At 40.5% G+C, this 25,814-nt stretch overlaps 1 protein-coding gene across 11 annotated transcripts in view; it reads right to left on the bottom strand.

Moving 5' to 3' along the window:
• Ptpn12 (protein tyrosine phosphatase, non-receptor type 12) overlaps window positions 1-25,814 on the bottom strand; it is a 71,966-nt gene that overhangs the window by 18,030 nt on the left and 28,122 nt on the right. For 9 of the 11 annotated variants that reach the window (XM_087655657.1, XM_087655658.1, XM_087655662.1 and 6 more), the window contains 9 exon segments: window positions 20,842-20,918; window positions 18,670-18,765; window positions 15,803-15,841; window positions 13,466-13,537; window positions 9,156-9,215; window positions 7,402-7,544; window positions 3,248-3,314; window positions 649-726; window positions 453-548 (listed from right to left, as the gene is read on the bottom strand). In XM_087655657.1, the coding sequence (XP_087511783.1) occupies window positions 453-548; window positions 649-726; window positions 3,248-3,314; window positions 7,402-7,544; window positions 9,156-9,215; window positions 13,466-13,537; window positions 15,803-15,841; window positions 18,670-18,765; window positions 20,842-20,918 (728 nt within the window). 11 annotated transcript variants of the gene reach the window in all.

Here is a 25,814-nt window from a genome sequence, read left to right as displayed (position 1 = left end):
TCCCTACCCCTACCTACACTGTGATGTGCACATGCAATCATACACTCCTTAATAATAAATTAAAAATCTGTAGCTCCAGTAAGAGCTTCTCATTTTACTTAGATTATTCAGTTTGTTTTGAGTCCCTAAATCTGTACCATAACAGATAAAAGTTAAGTGAGTTAGAAGGACCCAGATCAGAAAAAAGTCAACTCCTATCTGCCTGGCAGTGGTTGCAAACGCCTCTAATCCCAGCACCTGGGAGGCAGAGACAGGGGATCTCTGAACTCAAGACCAGCCTTGTCTACAGAGTTGAGTCCCAGGATAGTCGTGGCTAAACAGAGAAACCCTGTCTTGAGCCCTGCACCCTCCTAAAACCCCTAACACAGAACCCCCTGCTGCAGACGCTCTCACCCAGCTATGACACAAGGTCACAAGTAAGTCTGCCAAGGCTGCTGAGCTAGGACACTTACACCATCAGTGATTTTCTGGGCTCCGTGGATTTCATACAGTTGTAGCTGTTTTTCAAACAGTTGGGCAATAGCTCTATGGACGAGTTCATACTGCTCCTATTAAAAAGAGAAATGATACCACAGGAGACAATGAAGAACATCTGAGGAGAAACACGTATGAAAATATAACTTATAAGGAGAGGAAAATCAACCATACCTTCGTTTGTACTGCAGAGTGCCTTTGTGTTCTCATTTCTTGTATTAAATTAAATACATTAAATTCCTCTGGAATTTTCTAAAACAAAGAATATGACGCATGTAACTGTAGACAATGTCAGAAAATAGTAAAACACTCTCCCAGTTCTCATAGACCTTAGACACTTGCTGGGTTACTGCAAATATTTACTGCGTTCTAGCTATCAGACAAGGAGCACACACACTGCGCACAGAGCTTTTCCATCGTCAGCTGTCACGCCACAGAGCGTGACCACAGCATACAGGAAACAAGAGGCCACGGCAAACTGACGGATGGAGGAAAACTTACAGTTATGAAGGGCTGGGGAAGACAGCTCAAGTCAGGAAAGTGCTCATGTAACAAAGTCTGAGGACCTGGCTGCAGCTCCTCAGAACTGACATCAATGCCCGAGTGGTGTGGGGCTGAAACCCCAGTGCTGGGGGAGCAGCCATCCTAGCTCATTCTAGTTTACCAAGACTTGTTAACTCAAAAGATATGGTGTCCCATGAGTCAGGAAGACAACTGAAATCTATCTCTGACTGCCACTTGCTGGTGCGTATACCCATGCGCGCGCGCGCACACACACGCACACACACGCACACACACGCGCACACACACACACACACACACACACACACACACACACGCACAGGCACACGCACACACACACCATACATACAAACATGCGTGGGAACACACAGTTTTATACTGTCAAAATAAAGGGAATATATGCAATCACAGGAAAATGATTATTTGGAAAACTAGGAAGTTAAATATGGATAAAATGTAAGATAAGGTTACTTGAAATTAAGACTATAGATATAATAAAGACTGGACTCTCTAGGCTACTGTGTCCTTGCCCATGGCCATGTAAGACACAACTGAGAACTAAGATGCACAGGCTTCCTCTCCAGGTGATGACCATAAAGCCACCAGGACGACTGTACACTCCACTCTGAGACTACACTCTTGAGGTACATTTGTACCCTCCCAACTTCTAGTCCAGGAAAGAGGGCAGTCTGAACCGGGAAGAGGTCAGCAGGACTTCACATTCTGGAGTGATGAGGAAGATTGATGAGCAAAGAATGATTTTAAGTTTCACAGCTGTAGTCTCTAGAGACATTAAAGCATTTTTACACCTAGTTCCAGCTAAGGCCTAGGTTATGTTTATGTTAAGACAAATTCAATCAAGTAGGAACTACAATTGAAATATATAACTTTAGTGATGTTTCAAACAAATACTTAAATATTCTGAATTTCTTTTGTTTGCTGGTATTTAAATATCTCTTCCTTTCCCAGTTTTAATTTTTGAGTATAAAAATATTCATTAATGCTGTGAGGTGGTGGCACAGGCCTTTAATCCTAGCACATAGGAGGCGGAGGTAGGTGGGTCTCTGTGCGTTTGAGGCCAGCCTGGTCTACAGAGTGAAGTTCACAACAGTCAAAGCTACATAGTAAAAACCTGTCTAAACACTACCCCTCCCAAATACACGCACGCACGTGCGTGTGCGCACACGCACACACCCCAGATGCTTGCCTAATGCCTGCAGAGGTCAGATGGACTTGCCTATCCTGAAACTGAAGTTATGTGCCACCAGGTGGGTGATGGACTTGAACTCTGGTCTCAGGCAAGAGCAGGAAGTGCTCTTTACTGCTAGGCTATCAATCTACTACTGTAATTTTTTACTTTTTTGTTAAAAATGAGATCTAGGCACAGTGGCACTTTCCTTTAATCCAAGAACTTGGGAGGTAGAAGCAGGAGGATCTCTCTTTATATATATAGTTCCAGAAAAGCCAGAACCACATAGCAAGACCCTATGTTTCACACCTCCCCCCCAAAAATCCCCAACAAACAAACAAAAATAAACAAGTGGGAAGATCCTAGTAAAATTTTTCCATTTAATGTTTTCCATTAAAAGACATTTCTTATTAGGAAAAGACTAGTTTTTAAGGAATATAAAAATGAAATTTTATCCCAGAGAGATTATTAAAGAATTATTTAAAACTTGCTCATTCCCTAGAGTGGGAGGTGGGGGCAGGGAGACATGAGTAGACAGACGGATGAACAGCAATGGTAGGGAAAAAGAGATGACGTAGAAAGAAAAACTAAGCATTGAATCTAGGTTGTTTGTTTGTTTGTTTTTTGTTTTCTTAATTAACAAAATGTTGACTGACATAGCAAATTTCAAGCTATGATAGATGGTTTGCCTATAACCCAGAGAAGGAACTCTTACTGATCCTCTTGTCTTCCACAGCCTCAAACACAATTCATGGAAATAGCAGGTAGATATTACAGTGCTAACAGCAACCGTCAGAACTAAAATGCCACAGGCAGGGAATTTCAAGCCCAGAACTTATTCCAGGCGCTTTGTCCCCGTAGTCAGCACTCTTAAAACACCGTGTGTGAAAGAGTCCACTCGGTGGGAAACAAACCCCACCCTGCGACTCAAAGCAGCTGTAACAGTTACACTTACTCACATTTCTCTTTACGTGGTAAAACTAATTCTGGAAACATATCTAGAAAAGCTCTAATTCGAATAGAACAAACCCAAATATGATGCTTTATAAAAGCCACTCTTACCCCTGCTTTCAGTAAGTTCCACGTGTAGTCGATGGCACAAATAGCACCTGTCCGTCCACAGCCTGCACTAAGGGCACAGAGTCAGAGAAAACGATTTGATTTCTCGTTAAAATAAAAGGCATGCTAAACATTCAGAAGCTTACCTCATTAAGAAATTTGATGCAATTCTACGTAGTAAATCAAGTACACATTAGAGTACAGTACCATCGTTAACATTAATATTTGAGTATTTAAAAATGTAATTCAAGAAAAAGAAAACCTGTGAACCTTTAACTCCATACGTCTAATTCCAGCCTATAACCCCCTGTAGAGATAAAAATATTCTCAACAGTTATAAGCAGAATAAAAATAATGCTCAAGATGGCTTTATGGTTTTGGCCAATGAGCCCCAGTAAATTGTAGCAGGTATGGGACCGAGAAAGCCTCAAGTGTAGGGATCAGTTCAGAGAAGCAGCAGTGACCTTAGCTGTGACCAGTCCCGTAAACAAAGGCAGCTGACGACACACGGTCTCTTGAGGACAAGCAGGAGTTATACTTTTTACAGTGCTATTAAATACATGGAAGCACTCTTGTGAAGTATGCTCTAGAGCTGGGTGTGGGTGTGGGAGGCCTGCTGTGGTCATGGAGCACCTCGGAGGCTGAGGCGGAGGCTGGCTGTGGGTTCCCAGCCAGCGTGGGGAGGTATTAAGATCCCCATCTATAAAGAAACACTTTATATCCAATGGACACATTTTCTTTCCTTTTGTAGATGTGCTTTTAAAGTTACTTCAGTTAACGCATTTCTAACAGCATTAAATAACCAACTTTTTTTCGTACATGGTTTCTCTGTGTAGCCCTGGCTGTCCTGGAACTCTCTCTGTAGACCAGGCTAGCCTCAAATTCAGACATCCACCTGCCTCTGCCTCCCAAGTGTTGGGAGGTGCAAAGGTGTGCACCACTACCCCCCTCCCCCGTAAATAATTTTTAGAAGTAGAAAAACCCTACTGAAATAGATTTATGAATTATAGTTACTGACTGAGTAACAGGATGCAACAGGAAATAATTTCAAACAAGTTGTTTAAAAAAAAAAATCAAGGTAAAACCATTTATCTTTCAATTCCAGAATAAAAATTTTCTTTTCTGACTACCACTGAATTAACTGCGAAAAGACTGCTTTAATCCAGTTATTTGTTAGATGGTTTCTGTATTTCTACCAGCAAACTGATTCTCCTGGAGGCAGCCCTCTTTACTAATCAAAAGACTCCAGCTGGGTAAGAAAAGTTCAAAATTGAAATAAACCAACCTTTAAAAAATAATTAACCAATAATCTCTTATGTCTGAAATTTTTCGTTTACTTAAAAAAGAACTATGTCATGTGCAGGAGGGTTCTGTCTCTATGTATGTATGTCTGCACAGCACGTGCATGCACAGGAGAGGGTGTCTTAATCCCCTGGGGCTGGAGTCTAGGTTGCCAAGTGGGTGCTCGGAACCTGGGACTCAGACCCTGGGTCCTCCGGAAAAGCAGACCTGCGTCTTTTTGAGACAGGGCCTATGTAGCCCAGGTTGGTGTCCTACTCATAACTTTCTTGCACCAGTTCCCAGAATGCTGTCATGCTGTGCTCCTTATTGACTTCTCATAATAAATTCAATTACAGGTACAAGTAACTTAGTAGGACACATTCAGTGTGATTTTAAGAAACACTGATTCTAAGACATTTGAAATATAAAGATAGAAAGTAGAAAAAATGCCTCAGGAATCAAGCACATTTTATACTATTTGCAAACATACAGATTTATCTAATGAAATTCTAAAATTAGGTTTTGAAATATCCTATATATTACTGAACAATATAATTATGACTACACTGTAAAGCTACTGTGAGCCTTTTATTTTTAGTGATTGATTTATTATTTATTCTTTTAAAAGTTGCATTCTCCCTAACATTTTTATAGACACTATATACACAGACCTTAAAAATGATGCTAGGGTATGGTGGTTTGAATGAGTAATATCTTCCACAGACTCACACATCTGAACACTTGGCCCCCAGTTGGTGGCACTTTGGAGGTTGGTGTAGTATGAGACCTTTAGGAAATGGAGCCTTGTTGGAGGAAGTATATTGTTAGAGGTGGGCTTGCAGGGTTATAGTCTTGCCTTACTTTCTGATACTGATGCTATCCCTTCCCCAACATTATGCACACTAACCCCCTGAAACTGTGAGCTAAATAAACCCCTTCTTCTTTAAATTGTTTTGGGTCATGGTATTTTATGACAGCAATAGAAAAACATGTAACAATGCAAGGGGCAACTATTTTTCCTGTGTTTAATACACTGCTTAGCTGTTTCCTATGTTGGTTTTTGCTGGTTTGTTCCTTTAGGGTTTTATTGTTGCTGATTCTCTCCCCTGCCCCTCCTCTGTGAGACATAGTCTCCCTGTGCTGAGTCCAGGCTGGTCTTATGTCACACTGGTCTCCGAGAGTCTCTATGTAGTGAGGTTATAGGCACTTTATTGAGTCTTTGAACACTTTCAAGTAGTTAAAACTTCCTTGTTTGCCATCGTAGCAATGGGGAGGTAAAAGTTCAAGTCTCACCTTGGCTATTAAGACTCTACTCTGCCTTTGAAAAATAAAAACTTAGTGGTCATCCAAAAAAGCCTCAAGGCACTAACAGCCCTTCCTGAAAAGGGGTTCAGAGCTCTCAGCTCCATCATAAACAATATGGAGCAGGAAGATTGTCAGCTGAGACGGGAACAAAGGATCACAGTATTTAAGGCCATAAAATCCTATAAAGGCCCATTCTCAATTTCTCAGACATGGAAAAAATTAAGGCTATCTTCCTTCCAACTGGGATATTTCTTTGCTGTTCATTTAAACTATTTCATGACTTGTAAGTAGGAAAGACAAAGACAATAAAAACAGGTCATTGTGTTCAGTTAAAAACAGCTGATCTTATATAGCACAATTAACCTCTAACCCACTTAGCTACCCCTCCGAGAATGAACAAATGTCAAACTCACTGTCCTAGAAGTTGAAGGCTGGGTTTACGTGGCTTCTTACCTGTCAAAATGGCTAATTTTTGCAAAGCCTAACTGGAATTTGAACATTACCTACAGAGAATGAAGACATTTCTGCAGAGCAGTCCAGCATAGCTAGGGCTAACCCAAGCCTGCTAAGGGAGCAAGTCGTTATTCTAGGCAATTCTGCCGAGCACAGTTTAATAAAGATGTCCAGTAAGCATACACCAACAGTTCAATGTGTAACTTATGACAAAAATGCTAGGCCAGGTATCGTGGCACACATCTATAACCAAGCAGGCCAGTGGAGGCAGGGAAGATAGCCGTGGCTATTTAACGAGTCTGAGGCCAGCCTGGCCTACATAAGACACAGTTATAATCCTTCAGTTCTCAAAAAAAATTGGGGGATTCAAATATTTAACAATAAATAAATGTCACCCACCATAATTCTTTAAAAGTTAAAAAAAAAAAAAAAGAATGCTAGTTTCATGTTTGCCTAATATTTCAGCAGTTTTAAACTATAGTTTTGGGGTATGACAGCAGTGGTAGACTAGACATAGCAGCTTGTTTCTCAGGAACAAAACCAGCACAGAATGTTTGTCACTTAGAAAACACCTTATAACCTATATTGTAAGAGCTCTGAAATTCAGGTCCATCTTACAAATGACATCTATGCTGTGTAACTGGCAAGGAATTCTCCTTTCAAACTCTCACGTTCAGCATGTAAGGTCATGATGCGTCCCCTTTCCTTCCTTCCTTTCGGCTGACTGACAGCATCACTGACCAAATTTTGTATTAGCCGCCTTGGTTCTGGGATTATAAGCATGTTCCCTACACACAGCACCTCTCTGGAGACCAACAGTATCTCAGATCAGTAAGACCGTTCAGGTCTAAATACATCTTTTAAAGTCTGAGACTCTATCATTCATGAAAATTTGCCTGATTGATCACATCAGGGAATAGGGTGATGTTTCACTGTAACATTTGGACAATCTACTAACTGGATTAGATTCTAACAATTCACAGGGTCTCACTCTCAAACATACTGTAACAGGGCTAGGAAAGTTCAAGATATAATAAAGCATCATACTGATGTAGAAATAAAACTTTATTTCACAGAACTTAAGCATACTTCTCTCGACTGAGAATATGTTCCTGTACCTGCAATGGATACAAATAGGCACATCTTCGTGCTCTTGGTACTTCCTCATTAGACTTATCATGTCCAGGATAGAATCGAATGACGAAGGGACATCATGGTCTGGCCAGTTCACGTAATGAAACTGATAGAGTCGACGGGATTCCTTCATGAAAAACAGACATTCAGTAAGTAGAAGGATGTATGTACAAACTTGTAAGCCATGCATCCCATGTCTTAAAGGCTTCCCGACTTTAACCTTATAGCGAACACTGAGAGTGACAGCCCACATACATCAGAGACCCAAAGAAGCCTCAGGAACTCCAAACACTATTTTGTCTTCATCTATGAGTACCAACCCACAGACACACGTACACTGTGTGTGCCTCATGTCCCAGAGGTCGAAGACGGTTTTAGATCTGAGTGGATTAGAGTGGTTAGCCATCAGCACAGGGCTAGAAACTAACTTGGGTACTCTACGAGGGCACTTAACCTCTGAGCAGTCTCCTCAGTCCCCTCAATAACTTCTAAGATTGATTACTCTAGATGTCAGTAGAAAGAACAGAGCTTGGGTTTCAGTTCCAATATTCCAGTTCTGTATCTTCTGTGTTAAATAGGCTATTTAACTTTCCAAATCCCTTTTCCTATGTCTATGTGCACTACATACTTTATCTAATGCACTTGTGAAAGTGAAGGCACTTACTACAGATAGAATGTGCAGCCTGAGTACAAGAGATGACTCCACTACAGGAGTAGGATTAGTGCAGTCGATGAGAAGAAAGACTGCAGCTTACAAACAAGTTAGGAAGAATGGTGTACCATGACTGTACTGGAGGATTGTGTGTGTCAACTTGACACAAGCTAGCATCATCAGAGAGAAAAGGAGCCTCAGTTGAGAAAATGCCCCCAGGCCTTTTGTCAGTTACTGATAAATGGCAAAAGCCCAGCTCATGGTGGGTGGCACCGTCTGTGGGCTGGTGGTCCTAGTTTCACAGGAAAGCGACAGCAAGTCATGGGAATAAGGCAGTAAGCGGTACTCCATGGTCTGTGTGCGCAGCAGCTCCTGCCTGCAGCCTCCTGCCCAGTTGGGAGTTCCTGTCCTGACTTCCTTCAGTACTGAAGAACAACGAGGAACTACAGGGTGAACAAAGCCTTTCCTCCCCAAGCTGCTTTTTGGTCATGGTGTTCAGTCGGAGCAACAGACATCCCAAGACGGACTGATAACCAGAGAAGAGAAGAAAGCGGACAAGCATGCTCCCAGTGTCTTTGGTTTCTTCCCTGAAGAATTATCATTGTATTTGGCTCTGAAATATCTAAGTCAACAGCCTGAAGTAACCTTAGTTTAAATCTAAATTAATATTTACTTTTTAATTTCTTACAGTGCTGGGTATTGAACCCTTGTACCTGCTAGACAAAGGCCCCCACTATTGAGCTGTATCTCAGCTTCTAAAGGAAAATTTAGTTTTGTCTTTAAAAAATTTTGAATACAAGTGAGTAATAAGTAGTGTTATATAACCTGCCAATTGTTACCAGAAGAAAACTACACAACAGAGAAAGCACAATAACGCCACACAGAGAAAATTCCATTGTTCTAAATAAAACTCAGGCTGTCTTGCTATGCAGTTTGATAAGCATAAGGCTCAAGACACTAATTAACTAAACTACATAATAGCAAGACTCAGATCAGCGCAAGAATGGGAAGGAGGAGAGGGAGAAGGGGAGAATGAATATGAATGGAAATAGGTACTCTTTTTAATCTATAATGGCAGTTACTTACATTTTGAAATTCAAGTAAAAGTGTTCGAATGAAGTAGTCTGTTCTTGCTTGTTCATTTTCCTAAAAAGATAAAAGCTTGTAAATTAACACATATCTTTAATCCCAGCACTCTGTGAGGCAAAGGCATCGAATCTTTGTGAGTTCAAGTCCAGCCTGGTCTGAGCCTGCATGCGCGTGTGCGCGCGCGCACACACACACACACACACACACACACACACACACACACACAGACACACACACACACACACACACACCCATGCACGCACGCACGCACATGCTCTCTCTCTCTCTCTCTCTCAATTCTGGGTGTATGCAATAGTTATTTTAAAAATCTAAAAGTCGGGGTTGGGGATTTAGCTCAGTGGTAGAGCACTTGCCTAGCACGCGCAAGGCCCTGGGTTCAGTCCCCAGTTCCAAAAAAAAAGAAAAGAAAAAAAAAAAAAACAAAACAAAACTAAAAGTCATCCATTTAAGTTTCTTTTTAACGTGCTAGAGACTAAGCCCTGAGGCCTTGAAGGTGCTAGGATGATAAACATTTAACACACTGAGCCATAGCCTCTGCTTCCTAATGTTTTACTCACTGGCTTTAAAAAGTGTCTAGTAAGCGACTGTGTAATCCTGACTCTCCTCTAACAGAATATATTGAAGTGCAATCATCCCCAGAACCATTTAAGGGAACAATCCAGGAGCGTCAGGCCTACTGTCTGCCACTGCATCCCACTTTCACCATGTTTATTTCCACAGGGCTCTATATTCCCTTGTCACAGCCAACACTCAATTTAAATGAGCAGCAGCGAGGGAAGAACCCCCTTAGCTGTCATTATGGTTTTAAGAGACTGCTCAGCTTTGCATCTAATACCGTCTCTCGGCCAGATCAGGAGGAAGCCTGACATTTGTCTGCTGCTGAGTTCTTGTTTTTGCCTTGTTGGTTGTAACCACAGACAGTTAACAAGGACAACATATGCCATTCATTAATAAAATATATATCCACTATAATTCTAGCACTGGAAATCACTTCATTTGTTCGTTCATTCGTTCAATCGTTCATTTATTTGTTTTTTCATGTCAGAATTCTGCCTGTCTAACTCTGTTGTTTCTCCTACCTCAACACCCAATTAAAGGCATGCACCGCCATGCCCAACCCTTTTCATTTATTGTTAAGAGGAAGGTACATTTTACTTTTAAAGAAAGGAGTCAAGAACACAGCACAGCTGCTCATGCCTGTCATCCCCCCATGTGGAAGACTAGGGTGGGAAGACTAATGCTGCGAGTTTGGGGCGGATTTGGCTACAAATACAAACAGCCTAGTGGGCTAGTGCTGACATGGGACTGGCCTGCTGTCAGTCCTCCCTTCTGACCCCACTGCACTCTTCCCATCCCCGTATGACAGTTCCCAGAGAGGACTCACCTCTCTGTATCAAACATGGAGACTGCCAAGCAGGCACATTACACACTGCGGCTGTTTTCGCCAACATGCTTTCAGCTTGCAAATTTAGCTTTTATAAATGCAGTTAAATCAGTGGCAATATATCCTGAGTTATGAGTTGTCGGACACAAAAGTCACAAAAGTTCCTTTTATTCTAGTCCTCAGCATGGATTAATCCTGATACTCACATCAGAGCATCCTTTATTGACCAGACCAAAGCTCTCACTAAGAAGACTTCATTTTTCTTTCAGTTCAGGTTAAAACACATCCACAAAAGTCTTCTTTCCCCCTACTTACAGAACTGTTTTGCTGTTGAAAGTCAAACATCAAATTCTTACTTGAATAGTGGCATCACTACAGTCATCTTATTGCATTTAAATTAATAACCGTCAATATATATCCACAGCACACAGAACTCAGTTCCCTGGGCTGTCCTTGAATCTAATATAGAATCATTTCTGAACTGAGTGTGTGCCTTACTGATATACTGTGATGTGTACTAGTTATTGTTCATCCTAAATAACACAAAATACAGCAGGATTAAAATATGACATCTTTTTGTCCATTGTGGTACTATATACTTAAAAAAAAGATTTTATTGATTGATTGATTTAATGAGCTCTATCTGTATATACACCTGCAGGCCAGAAGAGGGCATCAGATCCCAGGACAGAGGGCTGTGAGCCACCATGTGGGTGCTGGGAATTCAAGTCAGGCCTGCTCTTAACCACAGAGCCATCTCTCCTGCCCCAGTGCACACTTCTAATCCAAACCTTTAAGAGGTGGGGGCAAGCTAATCTCTTTGAGTTCAAGGCCAGCCATGGCTGAACAGTGAGACCTTCTCTGAGAAAGGAAAACAAAACAACAAAACCCTCTAATGTCACTGTCCCACATTACAATTTTAGAATATTTGCTGCAGGTTGGATGAGTTCAGTTATGAGTGGGCTGTGGCTTTACAGGGTCTCTACTTTCACAAACTCTCTTCAGTACAGAGCTCTCTCCATGCCCCACTCATACTCCAATGCCCTTGGTTCTGTTTCTCTTGCATCCTAAAATGGCAAGTTCAAGGTGTTTGCTAAGGTGGGCAAATACAGCATTTATTATATAAGATATAAAGTACCATATAAATAAAACCATTATTATTCTATTTGGCTCTCTATATTTTACATAATTTTCTTTCTCTTCCCCTTATTCTCTTTCCTCACTGTTCTTAACTTCGTTTCCTCAAATTTCTACTGTGGTAGTATTTGACTTGAGTTTTAACTCCAGAGGTCATTAAATGGTCTCCCACTTCAACCCTGCAACGAGGCCCTTCCTCCTGCTGTGGCTCTTTAATTTAGCTCCTCATGCTGTGGTGACCTCCAACCATACAACTATCTTTGCTGCTACTTCATTTATGATGTAGTTTTGTTACGGTTATAAATAGAAATGTAACTATTTTTGGAGACAAGAGGTTTATGAAAGGGGTTGTGACGTGCAGGTTGAGAATCACTGGTCTATCGCTCGTTATGCAGACCAGGCCAAACCTGAACAATCCTCCTTAGTGATGCTGGAAGTCCAGCATCAACCAGGGCCAGCCTACACTTCAGCATCCATGTCAAATTACCTGCTATCAGGAATACTCTTTACTTTCAGGATGGCAATTCGAGTTTATCTTTATTCCTAATTTTAGAGTGTGTGGAAGAATAACAGTGAAGATTAACATTAAATATGTCACTTAATGAGCGGTGTTCTTTTCTATTTATTTGATCAGAAGTGATCAACTTCCAAAGAAATAGTCACATGTACATTGTCAAGAGATACAAAAAGACTAACAGAATCATCACAAAAGTAAATAACAGTTGTAAAAGTTGTTCCTAAACTCCGAAGTCAGTATAAAACACGTGTGCTGACCACTGTAAGTGACAGTCTGCATGAGTGAAGCCCGGGGCTCGACACATCCCAAGTCTGCACCTTATTACAATTCAGTGTTCATCAGTCTACAATGCAGTTTTTCTCATTGAATCATGTATATAAAAACGGTGCTGTGGAGACGTCCTCCCTACTGTGCAGCTTCTCTAATGCAGAATGGTAACGCATCAGTGGTGGAAGCCTTACCTGGCTGTGAACTGTGTGACCTGGCCATGCATGCCTACTGATGCAGTTGTGGCATGAATGTCATAGGATCCCCTTTTCACTGAACCTAAGGGCTGCTCCACAGAATGGAAATCAAGCCCGACACTGTAAACTGCTGGATAGGTCATATCCCTAGGGGAAAACCCACTTCTGTTACTTTGCTAAATGGACAAACTGCCTTCAAAAACTGATCTTTATATAAATCCATCAGTGCAACTCTGAACCTTCAACAAAGAAGCTTCTGTGTGCTAAGGATGGAGGCAAACCCAGAGACTCTAACTGGTTAAAGAGCAGAGAGTAATGGTGTAATGGTGTGGAGTGCTCATCAACAGATGGGATGTCTGCACCAGCCTCTCCTACGAAGCTCAGGTCCACTGTGGGCAAGTAGGAAGCCTCCAGGAGCCAGAGGCTGGCGAGGACTGCTGTGACACTGAGAACGCTGAAGTGCAGCTCCCTGAGCACACAGCCAATCAAGTCCACACAGTCCTACTCCAAGGGGAGGGGCTGCTGGGTAAGGACAGCTAATTTTCTTTAGGATGTGGCCTCTGGTAGTTTGCCTATGCTCCAGTTTACTGCCCTACACCACGTGCACCAACTGGACTCAGTGGATTAAAAAAATTCATGAAGTTGGGAGAAAGACAGTTTGTGAGTCCAGAGACCTGGAAAATGGGGCAAGGATAGATTTGATCAAAATAATTGTACTTGTGTATGAAATTCTCAAAGAACAACTTTTAAAAAATATATAAAGCAAATAAAAATAGGTACTTACACAAGAAATTTTAAATGGTGCAAATGTTATAGGATCTTCTCCATACAAAGGCCAATAGCGCTCACACTTTTTCTGTTGTCCAAAAAAGATAAAATAGAAGAAAGTTCAGTAACTGCATGATATTTCTTAAGCTTTTAGAAATATTTTAGTCCTAGGGTTAAGAAGAACGAACACTGGTTGGTATAAGAAGTACTTTGGGGGCTGGAGAGATGGCTCAGAGGTTAAGAGCACTGCCTCTCTTTCAGAGGATCCTGGTTCAATTCCCAGCATCCACATAGCAGCTTATCACTGTCTGCAGCTTTAATTCCTGGGAATCTTACACCCTCACACAGACATGCATGCAAGACATGCATGCCCAATGCATATAAAAAACAAAAAGGAATCATATCCAAAAAGGAGGAGGAGGAAGAAGTGCAGCAGCAGCTTCTATTGGTTTGTGCTAATTAAGTAACCGATTTTTACCACTTAATACAATGAGCTCCTCAATGAAGAGGGAAAAAAGGCCTCTAATCTAACGGCACTTCAGAAAAACACCAAGTGAGCCAGGTGGTGCACACGCCTTTAATCCCAGCACCAGGAGGCAGAGGCAGGCAGAGCTCTGCGTTTGAGGCCAGCCTGTCTTCTAATGAGTTCCAGAACAGCTAGGCTACCCAGAGAAACCCTGTCTTAAAATGAACAGGAAGGAAGGAAGGAAGGAAGGAAGGAAGGAAGGGAGGGAGGGAGGGAGGGAGGGAGGGAGGGAGGGAGGAGAAAACAACTAGATGAATAAAATGTAAATTTCCAACTATAAGTAAATGTCAAAGAATATTAACATTTACATAGAAAATCTGATTAGCCTTCAATTTTTATATTTTATTACCTTTGTTTACTTTCTATCCAACATCACTAATACTGCCAAGGAGTAAAAAATTAATTAAAATATAGGTCTTCCATTATTTATGACAAAGATATGTCTTGCTTATGTTCCACATCTCTTATTGAAAAGTTTTATAGCCATTTTTAGAACTTAAAATTTACCTTTACTGATGAATCACACTAATATGAAGAACTTTAAATAAAGACACTACACGTTATTCTTTAAGTTTGATTTGGGTGTCACATCTGGGATCAAACATGTTTTAGTTAAGTACTATTGTTTGTAAGTGTATGCCTATCTTCTATAGTGACAATTTCGGTTCTGATGCTGGAGGCCATCACAATGTCTGAAAACATCACTTACTCAGAACACCAGCTAAAAACAGAAGCTCGGCTGGAAGCTCGGTGGCCAGAGTGTGATAGGTTCTAGGTCCAATCTGAGCATCACCAAAACACAAACCAAGCAAAGGTTCTCTTTTCTGAGCTTTGAGAACAGCATCAACAAAAGCTGGGCGTACTGGCACATGGGTTTAATGCCAGCACTGGGGAGGCAGAAGCAGATCTGAGTTCTACAACAACCAGGGGCTGCCCACAGAAACATTGTCTTGAAATACTGCCCTTCAAAAGTATAAACAAACAAATAAAATACAACAGTGGTGGCAGACCGGGGAGGTGGTTCAATGGCTCTGCAGTCTGCTGAATTTGGAGCCCAGCACTCACATAGAGTCAGGCATAGTGTACCCATCTATAATGCCAGCACTGTGGGGAGGAGAGAATTCTGGACACTCCTTGGTAAGCTCCAAGTTTAGTGAGAGAGCCTATCTCAAGGGAGCAAGGGACAGATAGACAGAAAAATATTAACTGGATGCTAACCTCTGGTTTTTCATATTCATATGCACCACATGTGACTCTACCTGCACACACATACATGTGCCTATGTATGCACACATGTAAAACACACACACACGGATTAGTTTTTGTAAAGAGACTAATCAAAATATTCATGCTATTTTTAAGATTATCTTTTTTTTTAAAAAAAAAATCTGAGACAATGTCTCATATAGATTTAACTGGCCTAGAACTCATATGTAAACTGACTTGGCCTCAAATTTGTGGCATGCTCCCTGCTTCTGCCTCCCACGTGTTGGCATTACAAGTGTATGACACCATATACAGCTTAAACTGCTGACCACTGGAACTATTTTAATATGCTCATTTGTTCAATTTTATTACCATTTTAAAAATTACTTTTTAGACAATAAATTACACTTGGCTTAAAATACCATGAAACATTTGAAAACTATACTTAATTTTAGAATATTATAAAATAAATTTCTGAAACACAAGTCTGTGCTCCGTGTATCATGTAAAATAGCTGAGCACGAGATGTACCCTTTAACTACATGGGATCAGATAACTGACGTGACAAATGACCAGGAACTTGTATTCCCCAACATACAATGTGTACACTGGCATACGTACCCTTCCCATCTCAAATTCACGACAGGCCATTACAATGATCTAAGAAGGAGTTGGGGTGGGAGAGAAAAAAAAATCAGTTAAAAATAGTTTTACTTTAAAAACAAAATATAAATGTCAATAATTATTTTTTATTCTGAGCAAAAGTTTACTTGATCTATATTTAAAAATCTATCCCCTTATTTATAAAAGTATTTCAATGCCTTAGTACACAGTAGATATCAGCATACTAAATAACTGAGCATGCATATTATAGAGTTTAATATATTTGTTTAATATATTTTCTCTTGAAAATACATAACAATGAAATACAGCTCTTAAGTGACAATTCTCCAAATTTTGGCAAATGTGTACTTCTGTAAAATCCAACCTCCTGGGGGTTGGGGATTTAGCTCAGTGGTAGAGCACTTGCCTAGGAAGCGCAAGGCCCTGGGTTCGGTCCCCAGCTCCGAAAAAAAAAAAAAAAAAAAAAAAAAGAAAAAAAGAAAAAAAAAAAATCCAACCTTCTATGCAGACATAATATGTTCCCATTATCCAGAAGATGTGTTCCTGCTTTAAATCTCATTTTGAAGTGAAACTGTCAGCAAACACTAGTACTGTTATTCCACTCCCCTTTTATTAATCTCCCAAAGGGAGAACGGGGGGGGGGGGGGGGGATGCCAATGCATTAGAATCACTGCAGCGCCACAGAAAAAGCCATTGTAACGTTCGTGAGAAAGGAATGAGGGCCTCGTCACGGGCTTTCCACATCCGCACAAGTGCTGATTGCAGTGGTGCTGCTTAGCACCACGATGGCTTCACAGGATCCTACAAGCCATAGTTTCTGGCTTTCAAACCTAGGGGCGCATGATTTCCCTTTATCCAAAAAGGCCAAAAGGAACTAAAATGCCATAGCTCAGATATGCATCCCACTGAATGAGCAGAGGGGGGGAGATGGGTTCTTTAAATTCTTCTACACTCACTTCACTTCTTAATAATTTATAGTTAATATATTTACATCTATCTTCCTAGGAAGAGGGACACAAAACATTCTACTTTTAGACAAAAGTTAAGATATGGCTGTGGAACCTAGCATAACCGTCCTCTGAGAGGTTCCACTCAGCAACCAATGGAGACAGAGGCAGAGACCCATAGCTGAGCATTGGACAGAGCTCTGGGTGTCTTATGAAGAGTTTGGGGAAGGATTCAGGGACCCGGAAGAGGTCAGGAACTCCACAGGAAGATCAACAGAGTCAACTAAACTCAGTCCTTAGGGGTTCCCAGAGACTGGATCACCAACCAAAGAGTGAGCATGGGCTAGAGCTAGGCCTCCACGCACATATGTAGCAAATGAGCAGCTAGGTCCCCAACTACAGGAGTGGGGGCTCTTCCTGAATCTGTTGCCTGCCTGTCTATGGATCTGGTTCCCCAAATGGACTGCCTTGTTTGGCCTCAGTGGGAGAGGATGTGCCTAGTTCTGATATGTGTGTGTGTGGTGTGGGGGAGTCCCCATCTTAAGAGAGAAAGATATGAAGAACGAGGGGAGGTTCTGTGTGAGGGGTACCGGGAGGAGAAGGTGAGCAGACACTGGGGTGTAAAGTGAATAAATTAAAACAATAAACCTAAGAAGAAGAGGAGGAGGAGGAGTCATGTCTGTCATGCATGGAGGAGAGAGGTGCACTGTTATCACTCCAGGATGGGAAGACGTGGACAACTGATGGCTGCTTGGGAGGGGAAAGCAGTTTTTTTCTTTTAATTAAAAATGTTCAAGTTTCATGTATATGAATGGGTCCTTTGCCTGCATGGTATGTCTGTGAGCTACATACATGCCTAGCGCCCATGGATGCCACAGAAGGTCCCGGAACTGGAGCTATAGATGGCTGTAAGCTAATATTTGGATGCTAGGAACCAAAGCTCCATCTTGTCTTCCGGAAGAGCAGCCGGTGTCCTCAACTGTGGAGTCAGTTTTGTTAGGGCTATGGTCTTGGGTAGGCTCAGCAGGCATAAGTGCGCGGCTCCACACTGATGTGTGCATGAGGAGCACTAAGGAAACTATCCACAGCGGGCTGGGTAAGGGGAGAAGGTGAATAATGGTGGAACTGCACTGAATGTATGTATGTATCCATTTTTTAAGCAATACATTAAGAATCTATTATTTTTTTAAAAGAGCATGACTATATTATTAATCATTATGTTGGTCTATGCAAGCCTTAATCTCTTTAGAAATACGATTTTAAAGTTATTTAGTAGTTATATCATTGGTTGACAAGATTTAAACTATAGTCACACTTTTCTTAAAATATTTGAACTACTGTATGTGAGAATTTAATGAGCCATCTTCAAAATAAGTAGTTTTTGTCTTTTCCAGAAACACCACTACACTTAAACCACTATACCTAAAGAGTTGTCTTACAGGGGCTGAAGAGACGGCTCAGAAGTTAAGAGCACTGACTGCTCCTGTAGAAGACATGCGTTCAATTCCCAGCACCCACATGGCAGCTCACAGCTCTCTGTAACTCCAGTTCCAGAGACCCTGATACCCTCACATAGACATATATACAAACAAAATACCAATTCACTTAAAATAAAAATGAGTAAAATCATTCAAAACAGCACAAAACAAACAAAGAAAAAAATCCAGACAGTTCTTGGGGCTGGAGTGGAGCAGTTAGGAACACTGGCTGCTTTTCCGGAGGACCTGTGTTCAATTCCCAGCAGGTACATGGAAGCTCACGCCTGCCTGTAACTCTGTTCCTGGGCTTTGGACAATGCACATAAAATAAAAATAAATTATCGAAAAAAAAAAAGGTCGCCTTACTTCTTTCTCAGTAAGATACCTAATGTCATTCCCTATCATAGATCTCAAACCCCACGACAAGAGGGTCACTCACCACCACATTGTACTCCCATATCATCCTCCAGAAGTCTATGACTGTATTCGCCAAAGGCCCTTGGGTTGCCACGTATGCTCTCGGCCCATATACACCCTGAAAGAGTGAAAGGCAAACTTTACATGTACTGTGATCATCAAGAATATTTCATTAAGGTTTCAAATTTTATTAGTAATGTCTTCAACTAAAGCCATTTTCTTTCACAGAGTATAAAACATGAGAACAATAAACCCAATTCACTTCAGCTTTTGCTAATCAATAGTACTTTTGTATTAACTGAATATACTGTACAAAATCAGCAATTAAAACTTACTTTGTACTAAGAAATGAAAACAAAAATTTGGGTATGATGGCGCATATGCCGTTAATCCCAGCACTCGGAAGGCAGAGGCCTACTCTGTGGTAGATCTCCGTGCTCTTTTGAGTTTGAGGCCAGTCTGGCTTACACAGTTAGCTCCAGAGCAGCTAGGTCTGTATAACAGTCTCAGAGAGCGGCAAGGAGAAAGACACAATACCCAGCTCCCCCCCCCCCCCCCAAGAAGTAACTGTAGCCACAGAGCAGAGACACAAAAGCAGTTTGAATCGAAGGTCACCAGTTAATAGATGTTCCCATGACACCTTAAGAATCTACTCAAAAAGTGAGCGCATACTCAGAACCTACTATATGGGTCTGGAATTAATAAGCTAAGAATAGATAAAACAAGATATCTGATTAAAATAAATGAACTGGGATATAAGTGCCTTGAGAATAGCTAAAACCTAGAACTCTTACAGTGCATGGTGGCTCACGCCTTTAATCCCAGCACTAGTGGAGGCAGAGGCAGTGGCTCTCTGAGTCCAAGACTAATTTGGTCTATAGAGAGTTCTAGGACAGCCAAAGCTACACAGAAAAATTGTCTTGAAAAACAAACAAACAAACAAAAAATCTAGAACTCAACACATAAAAAAAAGTATATATTGATAGTACTTGAAATATAATATTCAGTTTTTATTGAATCCATAAATTTCTGTCTTAATATAATAACTAAGTTTATTTCATTAAAAGATTTTTTGACTTGAAACCATATTTGTCCAACACTACAAATACAATATTAATTTTCCACTCTTCCTATCTTTTATTATCAACAAAATACCTATTAAAATATATGACTGCTAATAAGTCATTGAAAGGCTCTAATATATAGAGCCTTTCAATATAACTAGACTAGATATAATATAACTATAACTAGACTCAAAATAACATAAAATAGCCTATAGGACAAATTAAAGTCTTTATTTAAACTCAAGTCTCACGGGAGGTTGCGTCTCTTTCTTGGCAACAGTGTAGACACCTGACTGGCTGGGCACAGTAGAACACACTCACAGCCACTACCAGAAAAGCAAGAGAATCTTAAGTTCTAAGCCAGCCTGGGCTACAGAAATGAGCTGAGTCTCAAATCACCCCCCCCCCCCACTAGTCACCACTTACGATTCAAGAATAACTAAAGTTATCCAGCACGGTGTTTAGTGCTTTATTTTTATTCACAGATTTACATAAACAGTTTTTATTTACATAATCATTTACTTATGTATTCATTTATTTTTAGGCAGTTGCATTCTTTAGCTGATGTTGGCCTTGAATTTACAGCAATCTTCCCTCTGATCTCAGCCTCCTGAATGTTGGGGTCACAGGTACACACATGGCCCTGAGTTGTCATAATAACATGGTAACAACTACCAAAGATTTTAAATTTTTCAGTTATATTTTATAAATTTAAATATCACCTAGTAATTTCAGCACTACTAGTTTATCCTAAGAAATTGTGCGAAGGAACAGTGTTCACTGTAATTTCATTTCTGAGGAAAACTGGGAACTATCATATAGTTCAGCAATGTATAGGCACCCTAAACCGAAAGACAACTTACAGAATGGCTTGAAAGGTCGTGCTTGTAATATAGGCCTCTGAAGCAGAAGCAGCACACAGAAAACTCTCTCTGCTGCTACATATATGGTTTGATCTATGTGGTGTAGGCAGCTACAAGAAGAGCAAATAAGATGTGCAAGACAAAAAGACAAAGGTTTTCTTTTTATCTCCTATTAGGACCACATTGGGTCGTTAACACCTTTGATAAAATCGCTATATAGGAAGGCATTAAGTGTAGCTAGGAAACTTCCCTCCATTTCATACATACCTTAATAAAATTTGCATTGATATAATCTGAATCTTGGGATGGTGTCTTCAAAGTCAACTTAACTCGGCTGTGATCAACTACAAAGAGAAAAGATTGTCATGATTTATGCCCAGCTGGCATCTGAGTGTGTCTGCTCTGGCGTTTTGTGGTAGGGCCTCACAATGTAGCTCACAGAGCCACTGGACTATTGCAGTCACCAAGAGCTGGGTAGCAAATATATTACATTTACTTTAAAAAATAAAAAGTGAAGTTTTAGGTACCAGGAGGGCAATTTTTTATTAAAAAAAAAAAACCTTTGAGAAAAGCAACAAAAAATGTTAATAAGTATATTAAAGACAAAATCAGAATTATCTCTGAAACTTTAGAAATATAGAACATTAGACATTGACCCAAATTAACTAGGGTGGTGTCTAGGGATGAAGCCCCAGCATGCTTTGTTTGTAATCCTAGCATTTATCAAGTAAAGGCAGGTGGATATCTGTGCATTCCAGGACACCTGTCTATAAGCTCCATGATGTACAGGGCTACATAGAGAAACCCTATCTTAAAAAAAACCAACCAAACAAAATAAAACTGTATGTGTATGGGTGTTTTGCCTGCACGTACATCTATGTGTGTAGGTGTGTGCAATGCCCAGAGAAGTCAGAAGACAGCTTCAGATGTCCTGGAACTGGAGTTATAGAGGGCTGCGAGCTATGATATGGGTACTGGAGGACGGGGCCCAGTCCTCTGGAGGAACAGCCACTGTTGTCTGCTGAGCCATGTGTCTCCCCAGCTCAAACCTCAGACTCCTCAGTTACGGCTTCTTTGCCAAAGTTCTTATCAAGAAACCTATCTTTCATATTTCACGGAAGTTATAAAAACTAAGTAATTATGACTAATGAATTAAGATACCAAATGACAGGATTGGAAAAAATTTAGACACAAAAACCACAATCTTTTACCTTCCAATATCAGGATTCATTTTATTTTGATGTGCATTAATGGTATGTAAATCCTTACTCATTTTCTATATTTATTTACGCATTTTCCTATGAGGGGCACAGGACACTAATGAACATGTGTGTCACGTGGACTGTATCAGAGGGTGAACTGTAGCAGTTGGTTCTCTCCATACACGTGGATTCTGGAAACAATTCAGGTCCTCAGATTTGGCAACAAGTAATTTAACTCATGGAGCCATCTTGTCAGCCTTTATGTTGATTTTAAAAAACATTTAGGTTGGGTTTAAGGGCACACAATCCTAGTACTCAGGAGGCAGAGGCAGGAAGATCTCTGTCAGTTTGAGGCAAGCCTGGTATACATACTGAGTTCTAGGGTAGCCAGAGAGACCCTATTTCAAAACAACAAAAGATCCAAACCTTATAAACCCCCAAAAAACTATAATAAATATTTAGAAAAGACTTTAGATTTAGACAGAAATTGCAAAAATAATGAAGAGTTATAGCTGCTTGCTACTGAGATTCCTAGTAACAATTACAAATTTTTGTTGAGTATGAGTATTTCAACCAAGGCCTTGCTGTATAGTTCAGACTAGCTTCGAACTCATGATTCTTTGTGCTTAGTCTCCTAAGTGCTGGGATTATAGGAATATCCCCATGCCTGGCTAGAAGCTAAGACCCATATAAACACAGCATAATTACCAAACCCAGAAAATTCAGTTATAAAACTATTAAGTAACAATTTTAAACTGTTTTCCTGATATTTTCCAAGACTACACTTAAATTTAGTTATTCTTTCTCCTTTGTCTCTTCCAATTACAACTTTTCCTAATTTATGACTTTTGACCAGGAGATTATATATTTTGGGGACTAATACCATAAGACTGAGGACTGGAAAGATGGCTGGGTAGTTAAAGGCCACTGCTGCTTTGCAGAGGATCGCAGTGATTCTCAATGCCCCTACCAGATGGCTTCCAACCATTTCTTACTCCAGCTTCAAGGGATTTGATGAACTCTGTGGTCAGAGGACCTGTACACATGTGGTGCACATAAACTCACACAGGCAAAAACATGTATGTACATACTCACATATAAAGAAAAAAAAATACTACAGAATTAGGTTTGTGCAACATCATGAGGGAAGATGGTGGTTCGTGGGGTCCATATACATCTTGTTACTTGTAATTTAAAGGAACTTCAGATGCTGGTTGACAAGAACCGCCCAATACTTACTACCTTTGGAGTAGAAAAGATCAGAACACGTACACCGTAACTATGATGATGATTATAATTATGGCTTTCTAATCCACAGACAATGAATCAGAAAGCCAATTAAAATACAAAAAGAAAGAAAAACTAGTAATGGCAACAGCTATACAGAAGCTAAGGACAACTTCAATGAATAACTTATTGGTCATTGGTTCAAATATTATGCAAAGCACTAAAGTTCTTTATCCTTATTTTGGGGAATAAAATCTTTATTCTGGCAATTTGTAGTCAGAACTCTGAGAAAGACATCCTAGTAATCCGTATGCAAACTATCTCTAAGTTTTCCAGGCACTAGAATGGTTACATGTTAGTGCTCTGACGCCGATCTCACTCACACCACTTGGCCTGCTTTTTAAAGTTCCATTTTGGAAAAAAAGCAGACGTTCCGAACATGCTGCTTCTGACACATAAGGGTAGAATACTGGGTCAGGATAATGCTGATTAACTATATAATGCTTCTTCTTACTATGCTTGCCAGTAATAAGAGGTCCCAGTTAATAACTGTTATCCATACGGCATACCACTCTCTAGTCAAAGAACCTCAAAGGTAGAGTACAACATTGGTTCCAAAATGATAGTTAAGACGTTAACCTACATGTTAGGCTGCCTATGTGCAGGGTGGGAATTACCTTATTCTTAAAAGTTTTCTGGGGTTGGGGATTTAGCTCAGTAGTAGAGTGCTTGCCTAGCAAGTGCAAGGCCCTGGGTTCAGTCACCAGCTCCAAAACAAAGAAAAAAAAAGTTTTCTAAGATGAAAAAGTTTTAACATACACAGGATGAAATGATATAATCTTCCTACTTAACAACAAAACAGATGGAGTATCTCCAATTCACCAATCCAAAGGCGGTCTCAGTTTTAGCCCTTACGAATAAGTACCTAACAGTACACAGAGAAATGTAATTGCGGGAATAGTTTCTAGGATCCAAGATGTACTGAGGAATCTTGCTGGGCACTGGCCCACACTTGTCATCCCAGCACTTGGAAGGCTTAAGGCAAGAGGGATCAAGAGCTTGGGCCAACCTGAACTACAAAGTATGAGAACTCTATCTCAAACCCAAGCAGGAAAAACAACAAAAAGAATTCTTATAGCACAGTAAGATTAAAGTAAAGTTTCTTTAAATAATTGGAAGACATTTCACTAAAGAATTAGCGAACAGTCCATGAAAAGCTACAAATTACAAACACATCAAGAAGCACTAGAAAGACTATAATCAAGAGTCTGGGTCTGGGAAGACGCTCCGTGGTGAAGGCAGCTGAGTGCTCACCGAGTACATATCCTCAGAACCCACGTAAATGCCAGGGGCATGTAATGCCCCATCGTAATTCCAGCCTCAGAGGGCAGAGACAGGACGCTGAACACGCTAGACCGTGAGACTATCTGAACAGTGGGCTCTGACCTTCATTAAGACTTGGCCTCAGTCTGAAGAGCAACTGAGGAAAATCCCCAGCATCAACCGCAGGCCTCTAGAAGCACATATGACTCATGTAATAAACCCAAAATCATGGAAAGAAAAGGAAAGTCCAGCAACTAAGTTCACGCCTCTAACTCCAGCTGCTCAGGAGGCCGAGGCAGGAGGAATGCCTGAAGCTAGCGCCTTATACCGAGCAGACACAATCCCAAGAAAAATGCAACAGTTCCAAGAGTTGGTAGGAGTGTAGCAGCTGATGCGTACATACCTCTGTTGGGAACAGAAAACAGGAGAGTGACTTTGGAATACATTTATCTCCATTTCTTAAAGCTAAACATAAGCTAGGTGTTGTGGTACTATTCTAGAGGTCCAGTACTACAAGGCTGAGGCAGGAGGAGGAAGAATTCAGAAGCCAGCTAGGCTACACAGCAACATGCTGCCTCGTGAAACCAAAAAGGTTAAAGTTAAATACAAACTCTGTAGGTCTACAATTATATTCCTGCACATGCACTTAAGAATAAAATTGTATTTATACAAAAGCCTTGATCACTGGGCAGTGGTGGTACACACCTTTAATCCCAGCACTCAGGAGGCAAAGGCAGGCCCATCTCTGTGAGTGTAGGGCCAGTTTGGTCTACAGAGCTACATAGAGAAAGCCTGTCTCAAAAGAGCCCTCTCCCAAATGGATAAACAAAATGCAATATTACACATAATATTAATAATACAAGTTATTCCTTAATACTAAAAAGAAATTAACTACTAATTCCACAGTAACAAAAATATAACTTTAAAAATGTGCTGAGTTAATGATATTGAGCACCACAGATCACCTAGCATGATATCTATCTTAAAATTTCTCGAAGAACAAAAATCTAGAATCAAAAAGAGCATACTAGCAGCTGCCTGGGACTAAATACAGGACTTCTGAAAGTAATGAGATGTCCTAAAATTGGATTGGGCTAGTCACTGCATGACCTAAGTTTACTCTGAAAATTAATTATATACTTAAAATGAGTAACTTTCATGGCATAGAAGTTATATGTTAGAACTGTTTAAAAGTGTGCTTATGCAAACAATGGACATGTTAAACATTCAAAGGAAACTAGCAAATTACTTTCTAACAAATATATAAGTACAGTTACTTTCAATATTACATGCCAAATCAAAACAGGTAGAATTTATTGAAATTCTACTTGTGAAAACCAGGCCCTCCTGACTTAACTCGGAGCTGCCATTCTAAAGGTTCTCCTTCAGCTTAGGCAAGTCTACTGTCAGGACAGTACACTGTGCACCAGGACCCTTGGGAGTCGCTTACTAGAAGCTGATGGCAGCAAATGCCTCCAGACACTGCCA

This window comes from Rattus norvegicus, chromosome 4, assembly GCF_021556685.1.
Source record: "Rattus norvegicus strain SHRSP/BbbUtx chromosome 4, alternate assembly SHRSP_T2T, whole genome shotgun sequence".
NCBI lineage: Eukaryota > Metazoa > Chordata > Mammalia > Rodentia > Muridae > Rattus > Rattus norvegicus.
The sequence above is the reverse complement of the archived record's forward strand: the minus strand, read 5'-3'. Positions and strand labels throughout refer to the sequence as shown.